At 38.3% G+C, this 15,935-nt stretch overlaps 1 protein-coding gene across 1 annotated transcript in view; it reads right to left on the bottom strand.

The window, feature by feature from the left end:
• Positions 1 to 15,935, bottom strand: part of LOC122812216 (adhesion G protein-coupled receptor E1-like) — a 1,201,768-nt gene that overhangs the window by 729,741 nt on the left and 456,092 nt on the right. Inside the window, exon 11 of the mRNA XM_044084558.1 lies at positions 4,322 to 4,410. Coding sequence (XP_043940493.1) covers positions 4,322 to 4,410 — 89 coding nt within the window. The remainder of the gene's footprint in view (positions 1 to 4,321; positions 4,411 to 15,935) is intronic.

Genomic DNA, 15,935 nt, shown 5'->3' with positions numbered 1-15,935 from the left:
CCCTTCCCCTTATGTGTGTCTCTTTATCCTTCTATCATCCAGTCACAGGCTTTTCCCCAAGTGGCTGCTGTTTTGTATCTGTAATTCTGGTGTGAGCAGGGTAAATGCCATAACATCATACACAAGGTTATGGACTTCACACCTCTAAGCGTACCTGTTTAGCAGGTTGTCCATCACTGCACCACTACATCTGCTGTGTTATTATGTGGCTACATGATGGCCTAGCTGTCAAACTGTCACAGACTCTGACATCTGGACAGGCCCATATATGACAGTCAGATGAAGGCCCACACATGGGGCAGGATGTTAATACTGTTCTGCCAAGCATAGACAGTTGGGGGACTGGTTTGGTTTTTGCTTGCTTTCTGTTATGGGTATGACGTTTGCTTCTCCACTGTCTGCCGTTGGTGTTTTGACATGACCTTTTCTTGTTTTGCAAATAGTTGGCAGGCGAATGCAATGTTAGGACAAGCAGAACAGATATACAAAGCATACTTGTGCTACTTCTGTGACAACCTCTGTCATTCCAGAGGTATGGCTGTTAGCCAGTGACATGTTGTCAGTGCTGACACAGAAAGGTGGCAGTCTTTAAAAAACTGGCAGTATATTGACCTTCAGGTACCTGCTGTCCTACTAGGCACCATACCTCTCAACTTCTGAGAGCCAGACATCTGGACAAAGCCATAAGTAATTGGGGGACAAAGGCCTAAATATAGGGACCATTTTTTAAGTATTGGCCTTACAAACCTAGAATGGTGATACAATAACAGGTTTTGCATTAGCATGCATTTTTCTATAGGGTATGACGTCTGACACTACAATCTGTCATTATTTTCTGACCTTAGTCTTACTTGATTTGCCAATGAATTGCCAGACAACCACTATTTGATTGTATACAGACCACAAATATGATGCAAACCTCTGGACATTCTGCAATAGGTCTGTACAGTTGAGAGGTATGGTCGGCAATGTGTAGGTTACTCCAAGCTGTGTACTGTCCGTATGTGTGGCCCCCTGTCCATGACCTGCCCAGCTTTCCTGCAGTAACAGATATTGATGTCTGGACAGTGTGTACAACTCCTACCATAGGTGTAGCTGACATTCAAAATAGTTGTCACTGCAGTTCTTGGAACATGGCCCTGTCAAGCACAGTACTGAGTATGGGACCCCCACATTGACATCCATGCATGTGACCTATGACTCACAGTTAGTTGCCCCCCACATATACAGCAGTGGGATCTGTCACCTTGGGTACTACTGCAAAGTGTGGGTAAGCCAGTATTGGGCAAACATTTCCTGGTGTCCCACATAGCTGCGGGTTGTCTGCTGCTATCCCAGTAGGCCACGCCATTCTCTTGCATGCTTGCAGCAATACCATAGATATGCTACCAGAACATACTACTCCATTCATTTATTGTTAAGAAGACGGACTTGCCTTGTGCCTGTAGCAGTTGTGAGGATAGTTCTTGAGGGCTGCCTATGTCGGATGCAAGCAGTACACTGCCTATATATGGCAAGATAGAGGTAGTGTGATGTGTGTGGCATCCATTTTACTGCATGTGTGAGTTGGAGAGAGATGTCAGTCCCTGGGTCCCTACAGTGTCAGTGTGTGTGCTATGCATTGCCTCTTTGCCAAGGCCTGGTCATACTGGGCATGCCTCCATCTGCCTACAGGGACAGGCTCAGGGAGTTCCTCCTCCAATTCCCTCTGTGCCTGTAGGGACATTGGCAATGGTGGTGGGCTGTGTGGCCCTTCCCCATGCTGTTCCTGCCATAGCTGTTTCTACAGGATCATTTTGTGTAGCATGGCACATATTATGAACATGTATGCGCATGTGGCTGGTGAGTACTGCAAGGCTCCACCAGATATTTCAAGGAAGTGAAACCGTGACTTGAGTATCCCAAGCACATGCTCTATAATGATCCTGGTTTGTGCATGTGCCTCATTATGGCATTCTTGAGTCCGTGTGTGTGCATTTCTGATGGGTGTCATCATCCATGGCTCCAGTGCATAGTCAGCATTCCAACCAGATGGCCATATGTGATGTCCCCCCTGACAAATCCTTGGTACAGCTGTGAGGAATACCAGATGCAGGAGTTGTGTTAGCTTCCATGGCTGCCAGTTCATACATTAATGATAATGTCCTGGGCATTGCAGATGACCTGGCAAATAATGGAGTGAAAGCCCTTGCTGTATAAGTAGACCCTACCCTGTTCATCGGGTGGTGCTTTGATGTGGATTTGCATGCAGTCTATGGCACCCAGCACCGCTGGGTAGTCTGCTACATAGTTGAAGAGATGCATATTGCTGGTCTTCTCCTCATCGGTGCTAGGGAAGTAAATGTGCTCACAGGCATGTGGTAGCATGGCATCCAGGAACTGGTGGAGTACCCTGGATTCAGATGTCTGTGAGACCCCCATGATGTCCCCAGTAAGTCTTTGGAAAGTACCTGTAGCTAGTATTCTTAAGGCTACACATACCTTGGTATCCACTGGGATAGGTTCCCCTCTGTTGGCTCTGGGTCTGAGGTGAGGCCGGCACAGCTGGATGAGTTGCTGAAGTATGTCCCTATCGAACCTCTAGCGCTCTAGTATCTGCAGATCATGTAGCCCCTGGTAGGTTACCCTAGGTCTGAACACTCTTTTCCTCCTCCTCAGTCTGGGGCAGTTGTCAGCATTATCCTTCTCACCGGCCTCAGCTTCTAGCACATACTGATGTGTCAAACTGATGGCAGCCCCTAACATTTTGTCAGTTAAAATTCCCCTGAGTGTGTGCATCAATGGTGCAGAGTTTGTAGGAAAAAACAGACTGAAAGGTGTTTGCATAGTTTATACTGTTGCGCTGCGGATGCTGCCTGTATGATTGACTGACTATGATACATTCCACCTGCCAACTATATTATTTGTACTTGATTGCTTTTATTCTACTATTTCCTGTTTTTCTTTATTTTTTTTCCCCTTCCCATTTCCACCCCTTTTAAGCCTGCTGTGCTGCATGCAAACCCTCTGCCAAAATATAAACAGTTCTGTTATTTCCGTTTTTTTTTTTTTTTAAATACCCAGTGCATGCCGCAAAAACCCGTTTAGCTAAAGTAAACACTTTTAAGCAGAAATGGCCTTCCCCTAGATGTGAACATGCTCTTCATTTCATGTAATAAGTAAATACAGCCTCAGACACATCCTTTGCTTAGCTGTGCTTAACTAAGCTGAAATGGAAGCCGTGGAGCTCCAATGTGCTTACACCAAGCATGACACACACCCTTTTCATGTCAGCTGCTTCTCCTGCTTACACCACTGCATTATAGCTCCTACACGGTTAGGTGCATCCAGACAATGGTCTCCCATTTTGCTATTCAGTAAATTTTGCTCATTTGCATATCCCACTGCCTTAGTTCCTTGTTACACCACTACACTGGAGCCTATCTCCTTAGCAACCAGTGCTACTTGTTATTGTTTTGGCTCTGCATGCTACCTGCTATAATGGCAAAATTCATATTTCACATAGAATTGTGTTTTTACATTTTTTTATTTTATTTTCTGCACAATCTCATTTGCGTGCTTCTGCCCTACGCTTAAACGGCCAAAATGGGCCAAAATAAACAAAGTTTTGATTTTAATAATATTGACACAGTTTTGCATGCCAATGGCTATATTTTTGGCTATTGGTATGCCTAATGATCATAATACATGCTTTACTTTGAGCTGTCATATCACCGTTTTAACTTTTGCAGAAATGTATACAGCTAGTAACCGAATACATTTCTGCAGTGGGCACTGTTCTGGCACAGATCCTGTTTGCTTAGTGAATCGCTAATTTGCCTCATTTGCATGGTTTTTACCAGCAAATGAGGTAATTAGCATTATTCAGGGGTGTCCATGTCAGAATAGTGCTGGCAGGCTCGTGCACGCCCCCAGCCTTGTTTACTGAATCACTCGGCAGCCATATTCCATGCAGAAGCTGCTACACTATTCTGGTATGGTAAAATTGCTTTATTGAATCCCAAGGTATTTCTTGAATTTTCAGGGCATCCTCACTATCAGTCATTATGCCTACCTTAATATGATTTACATATATCGCATAGAAACATTTAATGTTGATTTTAATACCAGTGGTATACAAAGTATCCTTTTGTATTCTGTCATTTAACAACCATCCTTCCATTAATCATATCTCACCCAAATGTATTTAGTGTTTTAAACCTCAATGACTCAACAAGTATCTCTTAATCATATTGGTTCTTTAAATATTGCAGTTTAATAGACATGCACATTTACTGGTACTTTAAATATATACACTTTATTTGGAAATATCCATTCTTACCTTAGTTCTGTTGGTTAATATGAAGTGTCTAGAAGAACACTTAGAAATATTTGGATTCCATAACTCAGGACAGCACTGACATTGTTGACCTAAGGATGCAGAGACATTTTTGGACTTTACGATTTTTATTGATTTTTATTATTTAACATTTATCCAGGTACCACTTAATGTCACACAAATCATAAAATGCCTACAAATATAAAAGCACAGGCTGAATAGTTATGACATGGTACTTATTATCTTAAACTAATGTTTTACTTTGTTGCTTTGTTAGAGGATTTAGCTGAATAACAGTAAATTATGTCAAAGCTATATTTAATAAAGGGTAACCCATGTATGTGGACAAAGATTGAATTCTCAAGCATCGTTTACCCAAAAATGTTTTCTGCTGTAATTTTTATAAAGTACAGTTCAGGGATTCAGATCCTCAGTAGGATTAACTTTGTCGACTCATAGTGGCAACTTTAATACACCCCAAAGCAGAGCTGGAGAACATAATTCCACCTGAAATGATATTTGATCACAGTAGCAGAATGGTCATATTTCCTGATCAAATATGTTATAAAACTGACTTGAATAGTTCAGTCCTATGTGAACTCTTTTCTTAAACTGCACTCTACGATTGACTGGCATTATGTCATACAAAATTATATGAAATTGAAGGTGGCTCCAAAGAATGCATTGTTTATTATAGCAATAACCCATTCCTGGGTGTGGGTAATGCTGGATTTACCCACGGTTGGTGTTATTTGGTCATGAGGGCGAAGCCTGAGTGGCCAAACAAAGCCAACCGTGGGTAAATCCAGCATTACCCACACCCAGAAGTGGGTTATTGCTATTATACAATGACATTATTTAAGAAAAAAAATAATTACTTTTCTTAAATAATGGCATTGTATAATGCCCCCTTGCTGCCCTTCCGCAGCTATCTGGTATTCTGTGGCAGTTCTTATGTACTGCGCATGCGTATGCCTACACAGTACATCAGAGCTGTGGGCAAAAGCAATGGGAGAAAGCAAGATCTCTGTTGCTTTTTACAAACTTTTTTGCTATGTTAAATGGGTTTAACATAGCGAGACAGCTTTAAAAAAAGCAACAGAGAATCTCCATTGCTTTTTTTAAAGCTGTCTCGCTATGTTAAACCCATTTAACATAGTGAGACAGTTTTGAAAAAAGCAACAGAGAAAGCAAGATCTCCGTTGCTTTTTTCAAACTGTCTCGCTATGTTAAAGGAGTTTAACATAGTGAGACAGCTTTAAAAAAAGCTACTGAGAATCTCTGTTGCTTTTTTTTAAAGCTGTCTCGCTATGTTAAATTCGTTTAACATAGCGAGACAGTGTGAAGCAATGGAGATCTTGCGTTCTCCGTTGCTGTAAAAAAAGAGTTATAGTAATGGGAAAAGTCCGGGCGACTGGACCTTTTTCCATTACTATAACTCTGATTCGTCAGCGTGTAATTTTTTGAATATTAATGGGGGGTCATTGTATAATGCACTAGCTTGTACAAGAATTCAACGTTTATTGCTGCATCATATAGAAATAGTTTATTTCCCTTTTCTGTACTGTCTGATATGAAAACATACTGTCTGCTTACAAGCAGTACAGAATTTAATAAACACTTGGCCATAAGCTGTATCACATAGTTTTAAGGTCTGTGTAATCAAACAAGAGCTAGAAATAATAATTAGAAGACTAATTCCAAAATGAACCAGTTTAGAAAACAATTACAGATGAAAGCAGTTCTATGATTTTATTTGGTCCTTGCTGCCTGTCAACCATTAGCTTTCTAGTGATCGATTGTCAGTCTCAGACCCCATTATCACGAAAGCCATCATGTCCTTTTCTCTGTAAGTCCTAACCCTTTTCCTAGTAGCTGACATACAAGCTTACAATCACAGAATCCTGCAATGCCTTCCAAAGAAAGTCGTGCATGGTCTTATACATGAGACCTGAAGAATGCAGTTGTCATAGCCAAGCACATGTCCCCAGCCCATATGCTGCATGCTGTACACTTCTTTGTCTCTAGAAGTCACTAGCATTGTAGTGAGCTAGACTAATACTCTTCCCAAAGGATGAATGAGCCAGTAATGTCCATTCATTCCCACTTTTCCCCACTTGGCCTTTCCTAGGCCACTAGCTAAACCTTCTTCATCTGAGTAATATTTAGGGCTTAGTCCCTCAATGCCACAGAGATGGAAAAACAAGTCTGTGATTTAGGTGTGGCCTAGTGGTTTCTACATGTCATTAGAATGCCTCTGGTCCCAGATTATTTTTTTTACTTCTAATATTCATATTTTATACCTAATTAATAGTCTGGTATATTTTAAAAGAAAACATGTCAATGATATTAAATAGTTACACTCAGTACTTTTGTGTAGTTTATCAGTTCAGGAACTTAAACGTCCCTATCACCTGTCTAGCCAAGGTATTCCATTTTAACTTGCCATCTAAAGCTATGAATAAATTGTAATATACTAGTATAAAATGCTCTCTTTAAAAAAAAAAGAAGCCTTGCAGACATCAAGGTCTAGAAAATGCAGCACATTATTAAACAGCAAGACTTTAACCATATTACATATGAAGAAATGTTTTCTTATCACTATGCATTCAAATTCACAGGGAGATTCACAGGTTAGTACTAAGCTAACTGCCCTTGCGAGCCATTTTAAGCTTAGCCAATTATCCCTTGTGAGACTCAAACCCTGCACCTTGTGTTTGTAAGGCAAACACCTTAACCATTAGGCCACCCTCCCAACCTCCCATAAATAACCATTTATGAAAAAATTGATGGTGTTCACTGTATTGAATGAAATAATTTCAAATTTCTATCACACTTCTGAGATATTTTCAAGATTCCATTATATCTGGCCATTTTAAATTTTACTGTTTTTGCCATAGCATGCTGGTACTTGGTTGTTTAATTCTCAGGACTGTAATTAAGTATTAACTTCTGCAAGTTTTAAATCTAGTATTTTGTTATCAGCAATTTTTATGTAACACTTTTTTGTATGTTACCGCTGGATTTATGTGCTCTAAGGGTAATGTAAGATAAGATTGACTCGGTCTCAGCTGACTCTTGCAAGACAAGCTATATAATGATGAAAGACTCTAAAAAAGGACATATTAATCATAGAATAACAAATCATACTGCAACAATATGTCAACATATCACTGCATATTGTATTTATACTGACACTGTATAAACAAAATGCATATATTAAAAAGGTAAAAAACATATCCTAATTTTTGAACCAATAATTCTTTTACTGTGTTTCCAAACTATACAACCATTTACTTTTATACTGTAGTTATCCTGTGTAAAAAGTTGTATTGGAAATGTAGATACCTTTAGCATGGATAAGATAACAACTTTAGTATGTTTGCTTAGCAAATATAAAATCCCCAGTCAAATTATATGGAAGTGTGACGGTCTTATGTAGAACATCTAAATCAGTGAGGTTTACAAGTGAAAAGTTCTGTGCAGTGTGCAACGTTAATATTAAATGAGAGTCTTTCTGTAGCATAAAAAAATCATTCTTCACCATACTGTACCTAACAAATACCTTTACTCTCTGGTTCTGTGCATGTGTACAGATTATCCTACTGAGTTTCATTTCATTTAGTTCACCAAGAAAAAGGCTTCAATTATGTACCATTTAGCAGGACTCTATAACCTTAATGACATTCTCATGAAAAGCTCTACCAAGCATTTAATAAAATGAAATGTTAATTTGAAATCAACATCACTTTAGATGACTGTCACTGTTGAAGTGACACCCCATACCCATGTACGAAAATGGGAAAAGGGGTTATGGATGGATGGATGGATGGATGGATGGATGGATGGACGGATGGATGAACAGATGGCTAGATGGATGGATGGGTGGATGGATGAATGGATGGATGGATGGATGGATGGATGGATGGATGGATGGATGGATGGATGGATGGACGGATGGATAGACAGAGGGATGGATGGATGGATGGATATAGTCAAATTATCTATGAAGAGAACATTTTAGTTGTTTTCATGTTTTGGTTATAATAAATTACCATAAAAAGGTCACCTATCCTGATATTCTGTTAAGTAACCTTTTACAAATAATTGCAATTTTTTATTTCTGGGAAGCATCTCTTGTGACCTTGCATGTGGAACTGTTCTTCCTCACCCCTATAATAAATGGTTTGAGGGCATGCTGCTGCAAGGTGCAGTGAATAGCAGAAATGCACAAAAAATCAGCACATGCTTACAGTTCATGTATATAGTTAATATCGTTAATATAGTTAACGCAGGCATTGGGCGGTCATAGCCTCCCACACTGGGGGAGGCAGATGAGGCAGCCCCTGTAAACATGTGCTTGTCTTTAATGTATTGCCGTGCTAATCACTATATACTTATAATTATGGTATACCATGTTTCTTTGTATTTATTGCATAAATCACTGTTCTCCAGTAGTGATTTTGAATATAGGATAATGTCACCTTTCAAAGTACTCATTTCCCAGCTGCAGTATTGTACTATTTACTAGTCATATTGCAGACCAGACTACAAGCCAATCAGCCACTGCAATAGGCTTTAATACCTCATTATCTTTTTGGGTAACAAATCTAGTGATACAGATACGAGTATTGATGCTCCTTTATATAATTTGTCTATGGCTTCAGAGGAGGTAAGTTTATTACTGGCCATAATTTGTATATGTTGTTTTATTGTTCATTGTCTTTAACTACTTAATCCCATGCATAAGTATTTGTTGTTTATTTTTTCTGTACGTAATCAAGCTTATATTCACTATCTCAATACCTGCTTTATGCCTTATTTCTTTGTAACCTAGTATTTAAGTGATTAGAAAGACTTGCAAATACACACTGGCTTTCACATCTCAGTTGGATAAGTGTGTTTGATGCCGTCTGCATAATTTGCTATTGTTACTGCCCTGCCTGGCATAATAACTAATGCAGATGCCAACAACATAAAGGGAATTTTCCAAAAACATATGGGCTTTTACCACTGAACCCTTCAATATATAAATAACCACAATGGCCACTCTTCCTTACTATCCATATCATGTTTATAAATAACCACAATGACCACTGCTCCTTACTCTCTGCGTCATGTTTATTAGCCACGTCAGTCTATACTGCTAAACTGTCTTTCTTGCCCACTGATTTTTTTTCTGCTGGCATTGCATCCAAGGCTTTGTTGATATCAGTATAAATTATATTTGTTTCCCTAAACCCCATCCTTGATGACCTAAACAGCTGTGTATCATGAAACTAATCTTCCTTCTCATCATATTAAACTTATTATGCAGCTATCAGATGGATCTTTTGACACAATCTGAATTCACTAGCCTGAACATGTTTAAAAGACACCTAAAGATAACATAAAGGGTTATTGTGCATTAAAAAAACACTGAGCAGAAACACTTGGATGTTCTTCCATGTCTCCCATGATGCTCTCATCAAAGGAAGTTTGTATTTTTTTCAGATGGCACTCTGATTTGAAAGTATTTCTCTGGTCTTGCCCTATATGCATTTCTGTGCGACTTATTTGCATTTTAGACCTTTTAGCATCATATTCATTATACATTTTCAAACAATAGTTTCTAAAATGAACAGAAGAGCAGCAAACCTTTAACTGTGACACTAGTTTATAGTCAACATTTCATTTAAAACTTGCATTCTATGGGTATTTTTCCTTTTCTGAAAATAACTGTAAATCTTAGAAAACAGATAAACAGTGTTAGCAAGTGGTTTGTTAGGATTGTGTCATACTTTTTAACTCAGTACATAAATCCATACCTGGAGTATCATAAAATGTCAAGTTTCATATGTGTTTGGTGCAAAATGTGGGGCTTCCTGGAGGACAGACTCTTAACATTCACTAGCTAAGATGGGAGGCAAAGGGATGCATTGTGTTCCTTTTATCTATTAAACTATGGTAGTTACAGTCAAAGATGTATACTTAATTTATATGCTTTAGATGCCTTTCTCTCTGCACACAATTAAACTATTCTAAAGGACCAGTAGATGAAAATATATACTTTAAACACAGTTTTAGTCACTTCAGAGCAGTTAAAACTTAACCTTCAGGCTGTAAAAAATAGCAAACTCTGCTGGTAGCCTTTTATATAAGATCAAGGTGTAGTGGGGTAAGAGAATTTGCCCTTAACCCACTGTTGTGGGATCTCGGAGTTGATATATATATATATATATATATATATATATATATATATATATATATATATATATATATATAAAATTAGCGGGGGGTGAGAGGTGCATGGGGGCTTGCCACCCAGAAAAATAAATTAATTTTAATTCTTGTTGTTTCTGATCATTTTTGATTCAATCTAAAATGATCATTCTTTCGTAATTTATTCTTATGATTTCTCAATGTTTTATGAGACACTGATGGGAAAGGTCAATTCCCTGTTACATGGACATAATAACATCAAATTGTACAACATTGACATGCGTCTGCACATGTTCTGAGACAACTGCTTGGAACATGCAAAACAACAAATGGTATTTTTGCACAGGCAAGCCTTCCTGCACTCCCCATGTGTGGGGCTGATCCCCTCACCCAAAATGCACAATTTCCTGTGAAGGAGCATATTACCCATCCCTGGTGAATATCCCTTTTTCATACAACTGTCAGCTATCAGCATTGCTGAGCAAAGTAGGCCAACAGTACAGAGGTCGATCTTAATAGGTTCATTAATGTGGTTCTAGGCTAATGACCACAAAGGTCTTTTTAACCCTAGCCATGCATCCCAAATCTCTGACAAGTTCTGGTACCTTTGGTAAGTGTAAGCGAGGATATGGGAGACATAACATTTATAAGCAGAGGCCTGTGTCCATTAAAGAAATGGGTGCCCAACCAGGGATGAATTTCATTTTCCACTTCTTAGTGACCATTCCACTTCTTATTGCCCATGTTACACGAATTGGGTTATGGAGGAATTCTGCTCCACATGGATGGGGAGCCTGTTCCATAGACAGGGTTGTCTCTGGGATGCATATCTGTCTCTCCAGCAGGTCCTATTTATATCACAGGCAAGGTTTAAGTCTTTAGAATGGGTAATTCTGGTGCTGTTTGTTTTGTATATATGCAGGAGGTCCATCAGAGTGGGGTCTAACAATGCCTTGTATGCTAGGCATAGATCTCACCTCAACAGTCTGTAGGAGACAGAATACAGGGAAAGGGCCTTGAGTTGGTCTGTATAGGACACACAACTTACACTCTGTATTCTTTTAGTGAGGAATGTCTATGGATGTTCCAACTGTTGGTTATGCCTGGTGATGTACAAACCAAAGGGGGTGTTGCACTCAATGATAGGTCTGATGAATGCTGAATATAGTAGATCAATAACTTCCTTGGATCTGGATGCCATACTTTTGTTTATAAGTTGCAGAACATAAAATGATTTCCTCACTACTTTAGACAACTGGCTATCCACAGGATGACATAAGGGTTTATACCTAACCTCGTGGGTTTGCCAACAATGCCTGAGTCTGATATTGTGTCAGATATCTTGACCAGGTCAAGATAGGCAGTGTGAGCCATTTTGCCCTCATCCATAGTTTTCGTGACCTCCTCAAAGAAGTTCATCAGACTGAGTAGGCATGACCTGCCCTTGACAAAACCAAATTGGGTTGGGTCTAGTGTCTAGAGGTTTTCTATGAGATTATTGATCATTTCCATAATAATTCTTTCCTCAGTTTTGCATATAAGACTAGTGAGACTTATGGGTCTGTAGTTTCCAGGGTGTACAGATGGCCCACCTTTGTGCAGAGGGATGACTATTGCTATTCTCCATTCATGAGGCACAAATCCTGTTTTGGAGACTGCAGTTAAACAGCAATTTCAGACGGCCTAATAGGTCATGTTCCATGCTATTTAGAATGCATTCTGTGATGTTGTTTAGGTCCACTCATGCAGGATTCTTGGCCTTAGAGAGAGCATTAAGGACCTGCTCCCTAGTGATAGTAGGGGGATTTATATCTGAGGCATTTCCTGAGGGAAAGTCAAAAAGGTGAAGGGATAAAGTTGGAGCTGAATTTGTCAGTCAGTAGGTTTGCTGCATCTTCTGGCTTTTTGAATTTCTCCAAATATTTTGGGTTTCTAATACCATGATGGGAATGGACCACATTCCTAGGTCAAAGTATGGTTACAGTTCATGAAATTAGTATTGTTTCAGTCTTTGATGTCAGCCAGAAGTGCTCTTCACAGCACCCACAATGTGCCCAATAATGACTCCTGCAATTCGTACAGTTACATGTATTGGTAGATTCTTTTTTATAACACCTGTTGCTTCTACTACTATTGGAACTGTCTGGGTATTTTTCTTCCACATTGCTCTCATTTCTGCATACAAATCATGATATTTTATGACTTTGTGTTTCTCTGTAGGCAAGACACTGTAGTCACCGGTGTAGATATTTTAATGATCAATGCTACTTTTGTCTTCTTTTCATGGACCATTATATCTGGTTTTCTCGCATCTGTCTTTTAAACTGTTGGTAATGCGTGATCCCATGTAATATAGACTTCATAATTTTCTATGCTGCTTTGTGGTTCATGTTTCCAGTGTTTTTCAGCTGCTTGATTATTATAATATTTGTACAATCCCCAGTGCACCAGTCTTGCCACATTATTATGTCTTTCAGTATGTAGTCCTTCTGCCATTACTATGTCCCAACCAGCAACAAGGTGTGCAAAATTATGTTTTACAAAACCTACATTTGTGTGTTTCTCCCACATGTTCAATGGACTTTGTAAAGCAATGTGCATGTAGTCCACTCTCTTGGACCACCAATATTAACCTTTCATCTTTTAGTTTGAATTTGCCTCTCCTTAACCACTCCTGCATTCACTCCTGATCAACATGAGGTTGTTCCAGGAGTTTTCTGTACTTTTAAATATATTTATGCATTTCCTCATTTCTTGCCTTTTCATCTGGTCCTTCACCTTATATTCTTTCTTTTGTTTTTTGGCACATTCATTTGCTGCCTGATTTTTATCTACTTCTGGTTTGATTTCCATTCCTGCTTGACACTGATATGCTTCTGTGAGGTCAGAAGATATGTATGCAGTCCCACGATTGCAGATCACTAAATGTAATCAGTTTCAAGGAGGCCCATACTTACCTCCTTCAGAATGGGGAATATATAATCTTGGTATGCACCAATTTTGTATAAATCATTTGATGAGCATGAATCATCCTCCTTGTTTTCATGTCTAATCTATCCAACACCTTTTGGGGCCAGTCAGTCACTCCAAAACTGTAAGTTAGAACAGGAAGAGTAAATTGGTTTATAGCTTGAGCACAGAGAGGAGACAGAGTTAGTAACAATGAGCTGAGAACACTTCAGCAAGAACTTATGGTACTATTATATCTATTATTCACTATGTCATATAAATATGGGGAGATTGGAGACGTGCTTATTAAACCTGTCTTCAAGGGAAAAGGAAGTAGGACAAACCCAGAGTCATATAAACCCTTAAGTCTACTTTCATGTTGTGGAAAAATAATGGAGAAGGTAGTACTGTATAAGTTATTGTCAGAACTGGATAGGTTGGGACTTGAAACCATATAGCAGCATGCATATGTTTAAAACAGATCTATTACCACTTGTAACATGATGTTCTATAACATTATAATAACAGCTATGAATGAAAAAATTGTTCTGTGATGTAGTTTATATACATTTAACTTCAGCATTTGACAGGGGGCATACACAAAACACTGATCAATAAATTAGTACAACTAGGTATTGATATACTCTTGATAAGATGGATAGCTGCATGGCTTACATATAGGATATGGCAAGTATCATACAGCAACTGGACAGGTGAAATCCTTGGTTATAGTCAAGGTGTCCCACAGGGCTCTGTCCTAGGCTCTTACTTGTTTAGATTGTATCTTTCAGACCTAACTTTTTCATCTGAGGAGTTCTGCTGTCTATATGCAGACGACCTAAAATTGTGTAAAATGATTACATGTGTTACAGATAAGGCATGTCTGCAAAATAACTTGACTAAATTAACCATTTGGGCACAGAAGAATAATATGCTGATAAATACATTAAAAACTAAGCATATGAGATTTGGGACACATAAAATGAAAGGTGAATATTTAATACAGCACACAGTGATTGAAATTGTAGACTCATTTCAGGACCTGGGTATATGGGTAGATTCAGCTATGAGTTTTTCTAGTCATATCAATCAACTGGTTAGTGATAGTTATAGAACTGCATGTTGCATAAAAAGATGTATACAGTGTAGGAAATCAAAAATGATGAAGTCATTGTTTGTTAGTTACATTAGACCCAAACTTGAGTATGTAATAACAATATGGAAACCCTATAAGAAAACAAGCGTGATTAAACTAGAAAGAGTACAGCGTAAATATACAATGGGCATCCATGGATGTGAAAATTTAAGTTATTATGAAAGACTAAAATATCTGAACTTATACAGTGCCTCTTACAGATATCTAAGAGGAGATCTTATTCAGGTATATAGGGTATTTAGTGACAACTACCTCTGGGAATGTTTGGGGTTATCAAAACGTACTAGAGAATCATCAGACATCCTATGTAGAAGATTCTATAGGAATGAGAAGTGTACTAATTGGTTCTCTGATAAAGTTGTTGATGCATGGAACAGACTACCAAATCATATTAAAGCAAGTACTAATTTATAAATTTTTAAGAACAGCCTGGACATTTATTATGGCAACAAGTGTTTTGTTATATTGGCAAGCTAAAAGGGCAGTAATGCCCTTGCTTGAAATATTTGTATGTATGTATGTATGTATGTATATACGTATGCATGGATTTTGTTTTTAGATGTCATCTCTGTTTTCAGGATTAATTTAAGTCTTCTGAAATATTCCTTACTGAGTTCTATTTGCATTTGTTCATGTTTTATTGTTGATCCTTCATCATTTCCCAAATATTTATATACTCCATCTTGCTCATGTTCTTTTGTATCACATTCTTGTCCCAAACTGATGTTTTCTTGGTGCTGCAGCTTTCCTTCTCTAAAGGTTGCTTTTGGACATTTATCAAGACCAAATGACATTCTTATATCAGCTGAAAAAGTTTTGACTACTTGCAGTTTTGCTTTCAGTTCCTCATCTGATGAGCTATACAATTTTAAATCATTGACAAAGAGAATATGAGAAGTCTTTACACTTTGTTGCTTTCTGGGAGCCAAATTATAGCCATGACCTAAGCTGTTAAGCAAACAGCTTAATGGGTTAAGGGCAAGGCAAAAGTGCAGTGGTGACAAAGAGTCACCCTGGAATATCCCCTTTGGATTTTTATCTCTGGAAAATAACTTGTCCTTTATCATGGCTTAACTGCAAAGTAGCTTGCCACTATTTCATGGTTGCTGTGATGTAGTTTGTCAGTGTAGGGTGCATTTTTACATTTTAACCACTCGTTTATCCATGAATGTGGGATACTGTCAAATGTTTTTTTGTAGTCTATCCATACCATACTTAGATTATTCTGCTTTTTACAGTTCTCCACTATGACTTTATTTAACAACAGATGATCTTTTATTCCATATGACTTTCTTTTATTACTCTTTTGTT

Source organism: Protopterus annectens, chromosome 9.part0 (genome assembly GCF_019279795.1).
Source record: "Protopterus annectens isolate FY-2018-M chromosome 9.part0, PAN1.0, whole genome shotgun sequence".
NCBI classification, from domain to species: domain Eukaryota; kingdom Metazoa; phylum Chordata; order Ceratodontiformes; family Protopteridae; genus Protopterus; species Protopterus annectens.
Note: the sequence above shows the minus strand (reverse complement) of the source record. Positions and strands in the feature narration are given on the sequence as shown.